Source organism: Trachemys scripta, chromosome 8, assembly GCF_013100865.1.
Source record: "Trachemys scripta elegans isolate TJP31775 chromosome 8, CAS_Tse_1.0, whole genome shotgun sequence".
Taxonomy (NCBI): domain Eukaryota; kingdom Metazoa; phylum Chordata; order Testudines; family Emydidae; genus Trachemys; species Trachemys scripta.
The window spans coordinates 28,564,671-28,582,113 of NC_048305.1; the positions used below are offsets into that span (position 1 = coordinate 28,564,671).

General features: G+C 41.9%; 1 protein-coding gene across 1 annotated transcript in view; it reads left to right on the forward strand.

Moving 5' to 3' along the window:
- WWC1 (WW and C2 domain containing 1) overlaps positions 1 to 17,443 on the forward strand; it is a gene marked incomplete at its 5' end in the record, with an annotated part of 67,547 nt that overhangs the window by 9,158 nt on the left and 40,946 nt on the right. Inside the window, 3 exon segments of the mRNA XM_034779423.1 lie at positions 6,131 to 6,373; positions 10,726 to 10,815; positions 13,981 to 14,513. Coding sequence (XP_034635314.1) covers positions 6,131 to 6,373; positions 10,726 to 10,815; positions 13,981 to 14,513 — 866 coding nt within the window.

Here is a 17,443-nt window from a genome sequence, read left to right on the forward strand (position 1 = left end):
TGCCCCCCAGGATCCTACCCCCTACCTGTATCCTGACTGCCCAAAACCTTATCCACCCCCCCAGGAAGCCCTCCCGAACCTCCCCCCCCCCGTCTCTTGACTGCCCCCTCCAAAACCTCCCTGCCCCTTCTCGGACCCTTTGGCCCCCTTGTTATTGGCCTTCGCCTAACGTCTCTGTGAACTTGCTCAGGAACGGCCTGAGCCGTTCGTCCCGGCATGCTGGGCAGCAGTGGAGGAGGAGCAGGGGAGGAGCTCCACACTGCCAGAGGCGATCTGCGAATGCAGGGAGGAGAGAGGGAGTGATCTCTGCTGCAGGGGAAGTGGAGGAGGGGCTCTCTCTGGCTGTCAGAGCCCCATGTAAGTGGCACCATCCGACCGGCTGCCCTGTTAGCCGTGCACGCTCTGCATGGGGGGCAGGAAGTCCGGACATTTACAAATTCCCCCCGGACACTATTTTTAGCTCAAAAAGCCGGACATGTCCGGGGGAATCCGGACGAATGGTAACCCTAGTGGATGGCATATACTGTTGTGCCTCTCAATGCGTCTAGGCCTCCCCTCCTAATGAGCCAACTGTGTTTGAAAACAGAGCTGTGAAGTCGTCCCCTTAGCTTAGTATTCAAAACTTCCAAATATTTCTCAGATCTATGGATGACGTTTAAAGCAGAGCCTGGGAGACGTGTGCGTTGCATTAATGCCTGATTATTTACAAACATCTTCAGTTTTAAGCTTAATGAAAATTCTTAAAGTCCTGACCAAACCTAGTTCCTGAAACCCCCAAGAATGCAGACATTGGACTTGCAAAAATCTTGAAAATTTTGAAGTTTTAGACTTAAGCTGTTCCTCCGCACATGACCTTGGAAGCCAATGTAAATTCATATTCTGAAATTGCAACTAATAATTAACAGAGGCATTGTGCTTTGGTAGATATAGGGCATTCACCCACCTCTGTCCTACATAAAGCATCTGGGGCATAACTGAGGAGATGACGTATTCTCCTCAGAAATTTATTTGGCATTTCTTTAATGATCTTTCCATTCCCAAATTTCCACATATAAAAATGTAATGAGATAATATAATTCAATAATATAATGTTTGAGCACAAAAATTATAAATTTTGAGCTGTGAACAGTCTGAGAGCCTGTGCAATTAAATAACTCCGATGCACACTAGAAAAACAAAGAATTGTTTGCATGGACCTAAAGGCCCTCCCCATAGCTTCCTATATACATTTATCCCATTCACACACACCTGAATGTAAAGCATATAAACAGATAAGAAAAGGACTTACCCTGTTCAATATAGTGGTCATCAATTATCCATTTATGGAACTTTGGTTTATGTCCAAAAGTAAATATTTTAGTTGTATATTCCTGCTGACAAAAAATGCCAAAATCCCATAATGGACATTTCAGACTCAAAGGCGTTTGAGACAACAGAACCGTACCTGCCTATAGCAGGATACTGGTCAATTCAGAATTTTAGGGGCAAAATACTGCTTCCCCTCAAATAGGCCCAGTACCATTTAATATAAAAATTTAAAAGAGAGGAGGACAATAAACCATGATACACATCCTTTATAATAGACATAGGATCTGTTAGATTGTCCTTCCACCCTATCCGAACCCTGGCCATTGTTTGGCCAAGAAGGGCTCTCAAAAGATAGTTAACCTGAGACCTTACCAAGCCCTTGCAAGTTTCTCCATAAATGGCTTCTGTCAACAGACTTAAAAGCAAATTTCAAATCAGTAAAGGCCACATAAAATATTCCCCCATTGGGGAAAACAGTATTTGTAGATCAAATGTGAGAGCACGAAACAATTAACTATAGTTGAGAAGCTGTATTCCTAAAGCTGGGTAGTTCTCTGCAAAAAGGTTACAGCTCTCAGCCCTAAGAGGTATCTGGAATAGAGTTTGAAGACCACATCTAAAGGTTGATTGGATGGTCATTCCCAGGTTTATTTCTATCCCTCTTGTCATAAAGTGGGACAATAATAACAGTAGACCAACCTGCAGGGAAGTCCCTGTATTATTGGAACCAATTTTCAATATCTATTTAAAATTACAGAAAGTTTGCAACCCCAGGTATTTCTTACCTTCTCCATAGATTGGCAAAGTGGAATTAAAAGAAAGGCCCCTTATGCTGAGTCTGTAGGAAGAATAAGAATTTCTCTGTCCCCAGGACCCAGTGGAGCATTACTCTCCCAAAAGAACCAAGTAAGCTGATGGGTACTTTTCCATAAGCGAGTCAGGGATTCAAGCACTATGTAGAGAGACTTATTGTAAAAAGGAGAGTCTCAGTGGGAAGAGTAAACATTCAGGGCTTAATAAAACAGATTTATCTGGAAAGATAAAACCGAAGGCCTGGAAATAGGAGTTACTTGATGTTAACTTAGTTATAACATTTAATTTAATGGAAACACCAAGGGCCAGACTACTTGTAGGTCTCCTGCTAACATTCGTAACATCCCTTTCTGAAAAGATTCAAGGGCCTGGTGATAGTCTCATCCTTAGCTAGCTGGGTTTCTCGAAGGAAAGGTCAATACAAAGTGATTTGCGCCAGCCTAATTTTGTAGTGCAGAGCATGCCTAAGGGTATGTCTACACTATGGGGACTGTAGTGGCATAGTGATGGTGCCATAACTCTGCCAGCATAACCCCATAGTGTAGACCAGCATATACCATGGAAGGGGTTTTCCCATCACTGTAGGAACATCACTTCCCCACATAATGGTAGCTAGGTTGATGGAAGAATGTTTCCGTCATCCTAGCTGTATGTACACTGGGAGTTAGGTCGGCATGGTGACGTTACTCAGGGTGTGGAATTTTCAGACCTTGAGCAACATAGCTATGTTCACCTGAATTTAAAGTGTAGTCCAGGCCTTAATCAAATTGGGATAAACAAGGTTGGAATTGGACAGCAGATACCAGTCATTGTGACTGAACCCTTGACCAAGACTTGTCTTAGAAGGTCTTAAATGGATGTTTTAATGGCTTAATGACATATTTGACACCATTGCTGCAGCAGTTAGAACATTACAAAAGTTTAAGAATGTTCTTGCGAGCACACTTCCTAAATGTCCACCTCCATTTTGGTGGGTGCAATTTCATCAGCCATTGAAGCGCAGAAGCAAGTCTGACTACTTGAATTTCTGATTGATTTTGGGTGTGTAACACTAACAGATGCTGGTTGTCGGTGGGCAGGATTGAACTGGGGTCCTCTGGAGCTTAGTGCATGAGCCTCTACTGTATGAGCTAAAAGCCCACTGGCTAGTACCCAGGGCTGTAGAGCAGACTCATTTTATCTCTCTCTTTAAGTGGTCTCCGTGCCACTAGATGGGACACAACACCACACCCAGAAGGTGTGTGGGTTACAGGTGCACACAGGTATAGAAGTGCACATGCTCTGATTTGTTCCTGCAAAGAGGGAGCGACTTGTTGGATCAATAAAGGAGTCAGATTGCATATCGGGATACCAAACTAACAATCTAGAATGATTGTTCTATTTAAAAAGAGTACCGTTAAAAATAAAACTAAGCATCCTTCCCTCTACTTCCTTCAGCCTCAGAGGTGATAGGCACTCAGAATGACGCTGTGCCTGGCACCTCAGAACCTACTATTGCTGATTTCTTTGTAATGCAAATCTGGACTTGTGCATGAATGATGTGGTTTAAATGCTCAGTCTGTGAAAGCTGAAGGGCTGGAGTTTTCAGCTAAATGCTAAGTCATTTGCAAAGCATTTATTCCATAACGATAAAAGAATTTTTTTGGACTTTAAAAGTGGGTTTATTTTTTTTAATCCAAAAAGCAAAGAATGGTTGCTTGCAAAGCAGGGGCAAATTCAGGGTTAGTTTAAAAAAAAGTGTAAGAATGTGTGCAGAGCATTGAGAACAAATTCCATTGAAAAGCCATATCCATGCAAATGTATGCCAGGAGTGATCAGATTAATACCAAGCAATCCTCTTATAAAAATTCATATTCCTTCAAAATGCACTGAGGAATTCTTAGATTATAAATTAATGCCACTATGAATTCTTCATTGGAGCACACTGTTGCACTTAATCAGGCAGTCAGAAACAAAATAGCTCTAAGAAGGCTTAAAAACAGTCAGGATGAATTTCTAATAATTATAGAATTTAAATTAATTAAGAAGAAGCAACACTGCTGTGGGAACTAGCTCTGCATTAAGAACCCCCCTCCTCCCAAATGTGGCTTTTGTGCAGAAAAGTGACAGAAAAAGCGTTAACATCCATTGTAGTGTCATGAGAATAAGTTAGATAGTCTTAGTCCTGGCCAGGTTGCCTCCCTTTCATAGAGCCCTATGGACTTCTGGTCCTCCTGTGCTTTGGAGCTGGAGGGCAGAAGTTGAATCCTGAGAGCCTTTGATAACCATGTAACAGTGGCTGCCCCCTTTTCTGTGATCCTGCTAACTCTGACAAGCCAATCAGGGTTTGAATTTAGTCTGTACCTGAGGGTGTATTTACACTAAGATTTTTAATCCCAGTTAGTTGGCTGCCCATTTACCTGAGTTAATAAATATAATTGTACATGCTCAGCCTAGCATAAACATCAAACATTTGTGTTCTGGAATAATGTAGTGTGTCCAGAGTACAAAATAATTGGCAAACTCAGATTGGCAACCAATTGACTTCAGTTTAACTCCAGTCTTATTACACCCTGAATGAGATGTGTAACTACTGTCCCATGAGGGCAATTTGCATGCCAAACTTCATCTTCCCAGACACCAGCCTTTTCAGCTGTAGAGCTGTTAAAAAAGAATCCCCCAAACAAACAAAAAAACAACCATCTTTCATATTTTATATCAAAACTGCTGAACCTTTTTTTGAATAATCTTTCCACAAAGGTCCACGTTTTGTCAGAGAAAAAGCATGGAAAACTTCATCCTTAAAAGGGAAAGCTTCAAAAACCTAAGTGACTTGAGTCCAGGTAGCTAGAATGGAAATTTATGCAATCTGATCTGCTATATAGCTACCCACTAAAACTCCAGCTATTACTCTATTTAAACCAGTATAGTTACTGCTATACCAGCTATTGCTGTTGATTTCCTTCTTTTGGTTATTCAGTACCTATCTGTCCTTTCTTAGGTTTTTGAACATATGATGCAGCCCTGAAGTACCAGTAACTATAAAGTTTAATGTTGGGCTTTGGAATAATCCCTGTAATCAAAATAGTTTTTATGCAGTATCCATATAAGTGACTAGTGATTCAGAGTGATATTTTGTCACCCCTTTGACTGTTCACGTACACATGTTGCTGCTGCCTGAGGTTTAAGTTTTAATGCTTTGATTTTTTTCAAATCTGGACTTGCACTGAGCATCCTTTTTCAAAATAGCAGGGTGCCCTGAAACCCACAGCTGAGGGTTTAGGAACAAGCTCATTCACACAGTATCCAGATGCATTAGTTAGGGTTATAAATGTTAACATAACCACTCATACTGTTACACTTCTGACTAGCAATATATGATCTAATATACTTTAATGTGGCCTGTAAATGTGCTTTACTAAAACTATTCAAGATTCAGATTCTTTTAGTACTAGCTAGCATCATATTAGCTTTGTCAATACAAGATCAGTTTTTTTATTTGAAATGTATTTGACTTAATCTGGTATCCATAAAGAGCACTTCACAGTCCTGAAGTACAAAGTTCTCTCAATCCACAAAACAGGTAGAGCACTGACAGTGGCAGTGTGTATCAGCCTGTGTGTATCAGCTCTGACTTGGGTGGAACATCTCTAGGGTTTACACCAAGATGTTTTTCACTCCCATAACTTCTATTGGGTACAGCTAGTGAAAGCAATAGTGCAGGCAATTCTCAGATGGGTCTGGTGTCTATCACTCTTAGAAGATGTTGTGGTTAAAAACTTCTGGGTCTTACATACATTGCAATTTCCTACCACCTGTTGTGCTGCACTGTTGACAATCATGGATCTGGTAAATCATAGTGTAAACAATGCCAGCAGTGCAGGGTAGTTCAGTCTCCAGGCTGAGCAGCTTAGCAAGGATGCTAATTGTCATGGTGGTTCATTATGTGGACATGTGTCCAGTAGCAGCTGGGCTCAGGCCACTAAACACAAACACTGTATGTGAAGTGGACTTTATTTTTTTTCTATAGAATAGCAAACTTAAAAATACATCTGGCTAAACTGGACAGTGAGGCCTGGCCAGGTGTGCTGGATTCAGAACGGGACCGACTAATATTAATCAATGAGAAGGAGGAGCTCTTAAAGGAAATGCGGTTCATTAGCCCCCGAAAGTGGACTCGGGGTGAAGTGGAAAGATTGGAGATGGAGAGAAAACGTCTAGAGGAAGATCTTCAAGCTGCAAGAGATACTCAAAGCAAAGCCTTAACAGAGAGGTATGTAACCAGAGCAGAACAAAGCTTAAATTACTGGCTTACAGATAGAATAAGAATAAATAATCAACTCTTATCATGGCAAAATAGCAGGGTGCCCTGAGGTTCTAGGAACATCCATGTGCAGCTAAGAGTCTTCTGCTTTTAAGGTTTTGTCTGAAAGAACCTCCCCAAGCACTCACTTCCCTTCTCATTTACTCTGTGTAATTAGCTGCTGTCCTACGCAAGTATGCTAAAAATATATTCATGCATATTGGAAAAATTCCAGACACCGTAGAGATACCTGATCGCGAGAGTTTTTACTATTGTGAAACACTTCTAGCTAAATGAATGGCTCCTACTGCCATTCCAAAATTAACTCCTTTACTTGGAGCTTATGGGATGGGACATCATTTTGGGATGTCACAAAAGAATTGAGGGCGGGAGCAGGGAGGAAAAGCTTATTTTTAGACACATTGCTCTGTAGTGCATCCCCCTTTGTTAATGATTCCACTGAGAATCCCATTTGACTTTTGCATCAGTGGGGTAGCCATGTTAGTCTGTATCCACAAAAACAATGCGGAGTCTGGTGGCACCAGAGGCCTGGTCCCCACTAAGCCCCCACTTCAGACTAAAGTACGCAAATTCAGCTACGTTAATAACGTAGCTGAATTCGAAGTACCTTAGTCCGAACTTACCGCGGGTCCAGACGCGGCAGGGAGGCTCCCCCGTTGATGCCGCGTACTCCTCTCGCCGAGCTGGAGTACCGGCGTCGACGGCGAGCACTTCCGGGATCGATCCCAGAACATCGATTGCCTGCCGCCGGACCCTCCAGTAAGTGTAGACGTACCCTTAGATTTATTAGGGCATAAGCATTCCTGGGTAAAAAACCCACTCTTCAGATCCACCTGATTTCTGCATCAATCAAATTTTCTCCCTCTATGAAGCACATGGTACTCAGATATATGTGTACACTTTGAAGTGTGTACAGCTATGAACTTAATTAGTATTTCAGAAGTTCTCTGAAGTGAGATGAAAGACTAAATTTCTAGCTGAAATTCTAGTAACAAATTTAAAAACTACTCTCGGCCCAAAGGTATAAATCAAGAAAAGCCTACAATGCGACAGCTGTCAGGGTAGGGCTTCTATTTTTCAAAATAAATTATGCCTTATGAAGTTGAAGATACTTTAATATCGTTAGGACAGGAAACATATAATCTAAATGTGCGAGTTCATTAAAATCTCCATCTGGGTTCCTCACTGCAAAACTTGTAAGCCCTGAAAGCTTGCTTTTCAGTGCTTGTGCTGAGTTTTCTTTACATGGAAGGGCTGGATTCAATGAGAACATCATATAGCTGAGTGATCGTATTTTGCTTTCTAATCCCTAGAGAACACCTGCTTCAATTGCATGAGTTATCCCACTTTTCTCTCTACTACGGAAAATGTTCTAACTAAGGACAAAAATGCAAAATTTGCTCTTACACCATTGTAAATCTGAAGTAATGCTAGTGCTTCAAAGGAATTTCTCTTGCTTTACCTACATACATATAAAATATGGTTGTGATCTAAATCATAGAAGTGTAGGACTGGAAGGGACCTCAGTAGGTCATCTAGTCTAGACCCTTGCACTCAAGGCAGGACTACACAATAACTAGAGTATCCCTGACAGATGTTTGTCTAACCTGTTTTTTTAAAACCTCCACTGACGGAGATTCCACAACCTCGTTGGGCAATTTGTTCCAGTGCTTAACCACCCTGAGAGGAAGTTTTTCCTAATGTTCAACCTAAACATCCCTTGCTGAAATTTAAACCCATTGCTTCTTGTCCTATTTTCAGAGGTTAAGGAGAACAATTTTTTACCCTCTTCCTGGTACCAACCTTTTATGTGTTTGAAAACTCTTATCATGTGCCCAATTATCTTCTCTTCTCCAGATAAACAAACCTTTTTTTTTTTTTTCAATCTTCCCTAATAGGTCATGTTTTCTAGACCTTTAATCATTTTTGTTTCTCTTCTCTGGACTTTTTCCAATTTGTCCACATCTTTCCTGAAATGTGGTGCCCAGAACTGGACACAGTACTCCAGCTGAAGCCTAATCAGCGTAGAGTAGAGCGGAAGAATTACTTCTCGTGTCTTGCTTATGACACTCCTGCTAATACATCGGGGTTTTTTTGCAACAGTGTTACACTGTTGACTAATATTTAGCTTGTGGTTCACTATGACCCCAAGATCCCTTTCCGCCATACTCCTTCCTAGGCAGTCATTTCCCATTTTGTATGTGTGTAATTGATTGTTCCTTCCTAAGTGGAGTATTTGCAATTGTCTTTATTGAATTTCATCCTATTTTCTTCAGACCATTTTCCAGTTGGTCCAGAACATTTTGAATTTTAATCCTATCCTCCAAAGCATTTGCAACCCCTCCCAGCTTGGTATCGTCCTCAAACTTTAAAACTTTCATGTGTCCCAACTGAGTTGGCCTTCGCTATCTGTTTTTTATTGGTGTTATAGTAGTGGTTAGAGTCAAATCAAATTGTACTAGGTGCCGTACAAATATAGAGTGAGAGAAGACCCTGAACCCTAAGGCCTTCTAGTCAAAACAGACAATGGACAAAGGATGGGAGAGGAAACTGAGGCACTGAGGTAAATGACATGCCCAGTAGCAAACAGAAGGTTAGTCATGGTGCTTGGACTAGAACTCAGTGCTCCTGATTGCCTGCCTAATGCCATATCCAGTGGACCATGTTGCCCCTCCCACTCCCACTGTCACTCTTTATGCTTTATTGTGTAAGTAAGTAAAGATTGTTCCTGCTCCTCCTATTGGTCTCTAAGTTGAACTCTTCAGGCTTGATGGCAAGGATTTTCCAGATGGCAAGGATTTTCCAGGAGAGAGTTCTTTGGTCTGGAACTTGTTTTTTAAGTGGTCCAACACATTTTGGCTATTTTAGACAGGGAGCTCTTCTGGCTGCCTTTTCCCTGACTCCTGGGATTGTCTAAACCACGGGTGGGCAACCTATGGCACACGTGCCAAAGGCGGCATGTGAGCTGATTTTCAGTGGCACTCGCACTGCCTGGGTCCTGGCCAACGGTCCGGAGGGATCTGCATTTTCATTTAATTTTAAAAGAAGCTTCTTAAACATTGAAAAAATCTTATTTACTTTACATACAACAATAGTTTAGTTATATATTATAGACATAGAAAGAGACGTCTAAAAACATTAAAATATATTTCTGGCACACGAAACCTTAAATTAGAGTGAATAAATGAAGACTCGGCACACCACTTCTGAAAGGTTGCCGAGCCCTGGTCTAAACAGTGAGTAAGTCTGCAGCAAGCCAGGGTGTGCAGCAAACAGGGTCCACATGGTAAGTTGGTGTCTGACCACTGGTGCACTATAGATTCACACTCTCTAGCTTGCCACACACTAACTGGCTGCATAGACTAGCCTGGTTTTAGCTAGACTGAATTTAGACTCTTGATGGTACATGAAGCCTCAGGCAGTGTCTTTATACCACCTAACATTCATCTTTGTTTCTATTTACACAAACTACATACCGGGTACTATGGTGAGGAGTTTCTAGGAAAGCTCCTTCAGTGGGAGGAGAGGTGTAGGGGGGAAGAGCCTGAAAAAACCCACTCTTCCCATTAGGGGTGAGTGAGAGTGTGTGTGTGTGTGTGTGTGTGTGTGTGTAATCTCCCACTGAAAACCAAATCACAAATATATCATACTTCGTTACCAGTTATAGAGACAGACTCTGTGGTCTGCTCCAGCTGCTTAGCAGCGTTCTGGTGACATTAAGTAGCTGAAGGAAAACAATGGAGCTGTGTGCGCTCATTAGAATTTGACTGCTTAGAAATAGGTTATATAAATCTGGAAATTACACTGGATCATAAATGTCTTTAGCGATGTGATTTTTTAACCTATTTTATTTAGAGAAATATTTGACATGAAAAATGTATTCCCTCTTCTTTTTGAAATTGAGTGAAAGGATAATTCACAAATCCGCATTTCTGATACATTGACTGTAAGACTCTAACTGTGTGACTGGCAAAATGCCTCCTGAGTTATCCAAAAACTACTACCAAATGTCTATGGACTGATCCTAGAAACACAACCAGGTATAGTGCTTGCTACTCTACCCAGAAATAAGCATTTGCAGGACTGGGCCCCAGATTTTAGTGTTTCTTGAAGCTGTTTAAAAAACCAAGAAAACAAAAAAACATGAAAAAAACTATAGAACTGTGTTACACAGGGCTGATTACGGTCCTAATTTACTCCCTATTTAGTCTCAGCAGAATTGCACAGTAAGGGCACAATTTTTTCATTTTAATTTTAGAATGTCATTTTAACTTATTGTCCATCTTTGCTGTCTTCTCTAGATTGAAGTTGAATAGCAAAAGAAATCAGTTGGTCCGCGAACTGGAGGAAACAACGCGGTTAGTTGTAACGTTACACGCCCAGCTGAAAAAGTGAGTTTTTGATCTTTCAGAGATTTACATATGCTTTAAATGGGCATCATGTGACTGCCCTTTCTCCCTTATCATAGTGCTCAAATTTTGTATAATAAGAGTTGAAATAATAAAATGCTTGGATTCGGGTGAGGGATGGGAGTAATAAAATAACTCATCACAGAAGTTGACATTGCTAAAGGCCTAATCTTAGCAAATAAGCATGCATTATTATGCCTGATAATTAAGCCACTTACAACACACGTATCTCTGAAAGTGGACTTCAGATTTATGCTCCTGCTTGTAAATGTGTCTATTGTATTTATGGTATCTTTGAACTTGTTCTAATGAAATATTGTGTACTCAGTTTGTTCAGACTATCTTTTTGGAAAAGGATAAGGTTGGTAGCTTTGGAGACAAGTACACATATTCAGGCACTAAAATCATCCTCAGAACTCGATAAAGAGTTGTCCCATCCATTGGAGAAATAGGGTTTCTATCAACTGGGCAAACTGAGCTGATGCTTAGCCTTAGATGGAGTTTACCACCAGCTTTGGGCTGCATTCCCAAGCAACCCGACTCCAAGAAGACCCGGTCCCAGCTCGCCAGGGGCCGCTACCGGCTTCACACCGTCCACGGGCACCTCTTAACGGTTTCACGCCCTCTTGAAGCTGGGGGTAAACTCCATCTAAGCCTAAATAGTGGCACAAGACCAATAGTCAACAAGTACCGTAAGGGAAAGTTGAAAAGAACTTTGAAGAGAGAGTTCAAGAGGGCGTGAAACTGTTAAGAGGTGCCCGTGGATGGTGTGAGGCCGGTAGCGGCCCCCGGCGCGCCGGGACCGGGTCTTCTTGGAGTCGGGTAGCTTGGGAATGCAGCCCAAAGCTGGTGGTAAACTCCATCTAAGGCTAAATACTGGCACGAGACCGATAGTCAATGAGCTGATGCTATTTGCTGTTTGGATTCTGCTCTGAGGCCTATCCTCTTTCATCAAGGCAATAGTGAAAAGACCGGAAAGAAATTTTAGTGCAAAATATCTGACTCTTAGAGAGGCCACTTAGAACTATTGCAGATAGGCAGCTATTCCCACATGGTGAAGTTGGCATTATTTCTAGCGGGTGAAGCTACATCATGCATTCATTTCCCAGTTCTCGGAGTGGGCTGTGTAACTCATTATTTCCTTACTCTGTGCACCATACTTTCTGTTCTTGACACACTCACTCAGTGACTTGGGCAAACACACAGTATGAGCAAATGCTTGTGAGCATGTATTTGCATGTGCAGTGTAATGAAGTTCACCAAACTTTCTGTCACAGGGAACGAATAAGAAGCATTCTTTTAAAAAATGAAATTATAACTGTTTTATAATAGTATTTGGTAAATAATAATATTTACTAGCTCTCAATAGTCTTACAAACATTACCAAGGTTCCTACTCAAATTCTGGTGGCCTCTTCTAAGCCATGCTTCACACAACAGGTGTTTTTCATAAGACTGATGTGATACACATCTGCCATCCTAGTGCAGAAGGCAATCTGTGCTAAAGCTTTGCTGAACTCTGCATGTTTTCCTTAAAAGAACAAGCATATGGTGTATGATTTATTTAGCACCACTCCTAGACAGTGTTGCTGATCCATAAATCACAAATAAGTAATGTTATGCTTATTAATTAGCATTCCCCTAGCTTTTTCAGCATTAGGAATATTTTTTTTAAATCCATGTTAAAAATAACCCAAGTGTAAGTTTTTAAACAATAGCAAATCTAGATCTGAAGTGAGGACTAAAGGCTCTAAGATTACTAGTGTTTCCAGTATAGTTATTCCGGGTAGTAAGTACTGTATTTGGTAATTCAGTATTTGTAGGATCATGCACCAAGGAACGCCTCGCTGGTAACATATGTGAGACCTCAGAGGTTATATAGTTCTGTTTTAGTTTGGGAATGGTATTTTATTTTGTTCTTTCTGATTTTATAACTGACACAAAAATACAAATTGTTCATTATCTTATTAAAACAAATCTGCAAGTCCTGCATTCTTACTTTAACAAAATCCTCTTACACACTTTACCCCATTGCATTCTGCTTCTCTTAAATGAATTTGGTGTGAATTTCTCACTTGTGAAATGGAAGCCAAATAAGGCTAGCTTAAAACAGTCCTAGTACAGACTTCCCACACACACATCTGCTAATGTATTGCTGCCTGATTTATAACATCTCCTATGTCAAATAAATTTGTTAGTCTCTAAGGTGCCACAAGTACTCCTGTTCTTTTTGCGGATACAGACTAACACGGCTGCTACTCTGAAATATGTCAGTTCTGAGTTTCTACTGAGCAGAAACAATTGTGCTGAATTGTAAGGGTCTTTTTATGTGAACAAGCATCCTTCAAGGACTCAGCTAACATTTACTTCACTTGAAATTAATTCTGATTTGAGGCCGATCTCCAGAGGTAAATGGCTAGTCAGAGCTGTGTTTAGTCACTCACTAGTGTGGCACTGGAATAACTGAGACTGATTCTGCTTGGCAATCCTAATTTTTCACGTAGATTAATCTTGCAAGTCAGCTCAGAACAGCATGTTACTGGGCTCATCCCAGATAGTTGCAGGCTGAACTTCACAGCAGGCCATATATTGGGTTGGAGTTTGAGGTTAGACAACTGGAAACTATTCCTGTGACATGAAGGGACCGTCCTTGCCTCACTGTGGCATTAAGCTCATCTTTCCTATATGGGGCAAAGGACCTGTTCTCATGCTCCATCTTGAAGGTTAAGAAGAACCAGAGGACCTCCACATAACTGAACAAAGAATGCTGTTACTCTAATCCTTTGTTGCTTTGAGTTGATGATTATTTGTGTGTGTGTAAGAGAGGGCTCATAGGATGATGAATACAGATTGTTGAAAAAAGCAAATTACATCACCTGTTTTCATTGAAGTGTCATCAATTGAAGTTTGGAAATTTTCAATCAACTGTACTGCTGGGTGACAATTCCTGTGTGGATTTTAATTCTAAATTGTCAGGGTGCCTAAAGCTACGGACTGATGTCTTGTTGTTTAAAAGCTAAAATAGCAAACTGCACCAGCATTTTGGTGAGTGTGGTGATGAGTCATGCATAAAAATGTCATGGTGTCTTTCAGAACTCATATGATGTAAAAGCCAAGCTTCCTCTGACATGTTTGTGTTTCTTTGCAGCCTCTCTACCAGCATGCTTTCCCTCTCTTCGGGCAGCAGCCATGGCTCTCTCGCATCGAGCAGAGGATCTCTTGCCACCTCTAGCCAGGATTCTTCCACCTCAGCCAGTTTTACTGATCTCTACTATGAGCAGTGGGAACAGTTGGACTCAGACTATCAGAACAAAGTTGACTTCTTACTCTTGGAGGGAGCCGCTGGATTTAAGCCTTCAGGCTATATCACCACTATTCATGAGAATGAGGTGGCAAAAACTCACAAAACAGATGCCACCAGTCGTATCCAGGCTCTGAGATCTTTGTCTGGGACCCCCAAATCAATGACATCCTTATCTCCAAGGTCATCTCTGTCATCTCCCTCTCCACCCTGCTCCCCACTAGTGGTAGACCCTCTCTTAACTGGAGATGCCTTTTTGAGCCACATGGACTTTGAAGATACAGAAATAAATATAACTCTTTCTGAACTCTCTCTAAACGCTGGAAGTGGCAGCTACAGATTGGAAGAGCCTAGGGCTGGGGACAAACATCTAGGACAAGGTACAGTAATAGCTCAACCTAAAAGTAACTTTAAGATCCTCTTTTAAAAAAATATTTTGATTTGGACAGCAAAGCAATAAGCTAAAATTCAGACATTGCAAACATTGCTCAACAGTCTTTAGTACAAGGACGTCTGGCAGCCTCCATCCAATAATGCATTTGTGACATCTAATGATATACTCTATCCCAGCTGGAGAAAGAGTTGGTGATTTAATTCATATCCAGGAATGAATTCCTTTCCTAACCACTTCAGTCCCTAACTAGGCTTAGCAGCATTTGATTTTTATTTTTCCTAACGATTATTAATGAATTTTAAACATGTTTTATTTTTAACGATTTTGGTTTGTACAAATGTGAGAAATTAAAAGGAGGTAGGGTTGGAATTAGAGTTCGGGCAATGCTGGCAGTGGAGCTGCACTAGGCTCCCAGCACTGACAGCAAGGCTACATGGGGTTCCTTGCATGGCCAAGAGGCCCAAGTCGCCAGGACGCAAGGTGTGGGGAAGGCTGCAGTCCTGGCTCAGCAGAGCGGAGCTTCTGGTCAGGACTGTAAGGAGGAGGACGAGCCCTGGCCGTGGGGTGTTGCTGAACAGTTCCTGCCAGGGGATGGCTCCCACTCACCTGGCTGACAAGTGAGTGAGTAGGGCTATGACAGCAGAACTGCAGAGACCGCTCTGCTTAGCTGCAGAGCCAGTGATACGCAATCTCTGCAGGCACAAGATGTGAGGAAGACTGCAGATCGGTTGGGATAGAGCAGAGCCCCCCACCCACAGGGGAGGCCACCCTGCTGCTGAATGGCTCCTGCTCAGGGATGGAGCCATTCAGCAGCCAGGTGGCCTCCCCTGTGGCTGTGTATCATCCTTATCCTCCTTGTAGTCCTGGTCAGGGGTCTCTGCTTTGCCCTGCCAGGACCGCAGCCTTCCCCACACCATTCACCTGCAGAGATTGGATATCAGAGGCCCTGTGGCAGCGCAGGAGTGAAGGAGTGGGACTGTGACAGCGGGGCTACAGAGGGGTCTCTGCACTCCTGCATGGCCAGTGGCACCTGATCCCGGCAAACACAAGGCAGGGAGGCTGCACTTGTGCCGATTGTTATGATCCATTTTTGTTGTTGTTGTTGATTTCAGTGTGTCAGGTGAAATTGACATTTACTGGCAAATAATATAATTCGAATGCTGCCAAGCCTGCCTATAAGCAGGGCCGGTGCAAGGAAGTTTTGCGTCCTAGGCAAAACTTCCACCTTGCGCCGCCCCCCCCCCCCCCCCCACCAGCCCTGCAGCAGCTCCCCACCCTCCCTCCACCCTGAGGTCCTCTCCCCCCTCACCTCCCCCGCGTGGCAGCTCCCCACCCCCTGGCCCGGGGAGAACTAGCTATTTCAAAGGTGAAGTCTCTTAGCAACAATAACTTGTTTGGATAATAAGCATGATAAAAATGAGACACTTAAGAATACTGGATTTTTGTTAAAAGGGTTCAATACAGGAGCAAACACTTTCCTTTGTGAGGCTACTGACCCTGTGCAAATAAATTAAAAACGCAGGAGTGAATGAGTGGGACTGTGACAGTGGGGCTACAGAGGGGTCTCTGCACTCCTGCATGGCCAGTGGCACCTGATCCCGGCAGACACAAGGCAGGGAGGCTGCACTTGTGCCGATTGTTATGATCCATTTTTTGTACAGTCGATACCACACAGGCAGACACAAGCATCTGTCAGATGTCAGTGAAGGTGGGGCCTATGTGAATGAAATGGTTACTTTCTATTTCAGTGGAGAAAAAAAGTAGAAAGTCAACATTAGTGCTGTAGGATATGTTTAAAAAGAAACCCTACATGAATGTAGGGGAACTAGTGAAATGTGATTACCACCTGATACCATTTTGTATCTAAACAGTTGTCATTTTAAGGCATCATTTCATAATTAAAATTCCCTAAAGTGACATTACCCTCACCCTACATGATAGATACTTTTTCATCTGAGTATGAAACAGTATTTATTCCTGTTAGAACTGGATGGTGATTTGTTTTAACCTTTTTAGCTCTTCATGATTGTCAAGGCTGTTAAATGAAAGCTAAGGTGTTAAGCAGATTAAGTGATTAGTGCTGTTATTCAGTCAGCAGACAAAGTAATCGCCATAAGGAGTTTATTTCAGGGCAACAAGGAGGAGAGATTTCACTTTCTAGGCATTACTCACACAATTCAATGTAACACTAAAACATTGTGGCTGAGTGTTATGGTCAGTACTTGGCCTCATTGGACAACATGTGCTCACGTTCTTGTAAGCAGAATTAAATCGTGTATCCCTCAGGGATTTTCTTTTTTTTTAACAAAAAATGTGACGAAGTCCTTGCTGCTTTGAAATATGCTTCCTTTTCCATCTTAAATGTGTGGTGGTTGGAGTCTCAATTTTATCATTGAGAAGTATCAAACATGTATATAACAAGTGTGTATTGGGCGAAACTCTGATGTATATGCAGAGTAATTCCATTGAAGTCAAGGGTGAAACTGAACAGAATCTAGTCCATAGAGAATTATAAAAGAGCTCTATACTCTGACTTCAGATGTTCATGTGGCCCACAGTTGCTTTTCTGAAAGCAGCTGAAATTGCACATGTGAGAGATTAAGAAAAATTCTACTAAGAACAGAAATCAAATCCATGTTAGTGGTGTGACCAAATTTAATGAACTCAGATTTAGGTTGACATTTCTTTTATATCTTATGCGAATGCGTGCAATGGAGCCTGTGTAGTCCTCCATCAGGGCAGAGAGTGGGCCTGTAATAGGAAAAGATCTATCAGCAGTGGTTATAGCAAGAGACTTTGGCTATGGCTACGCTACAGAGCTTACAATGGCAAAAGATGTAGCGCTGCTAGCGCAGATGCTGTAAAATGGCAGGAGAGAGCTCTCCTGTCGACTTAATTATTCCAGCCCCTGCAAAC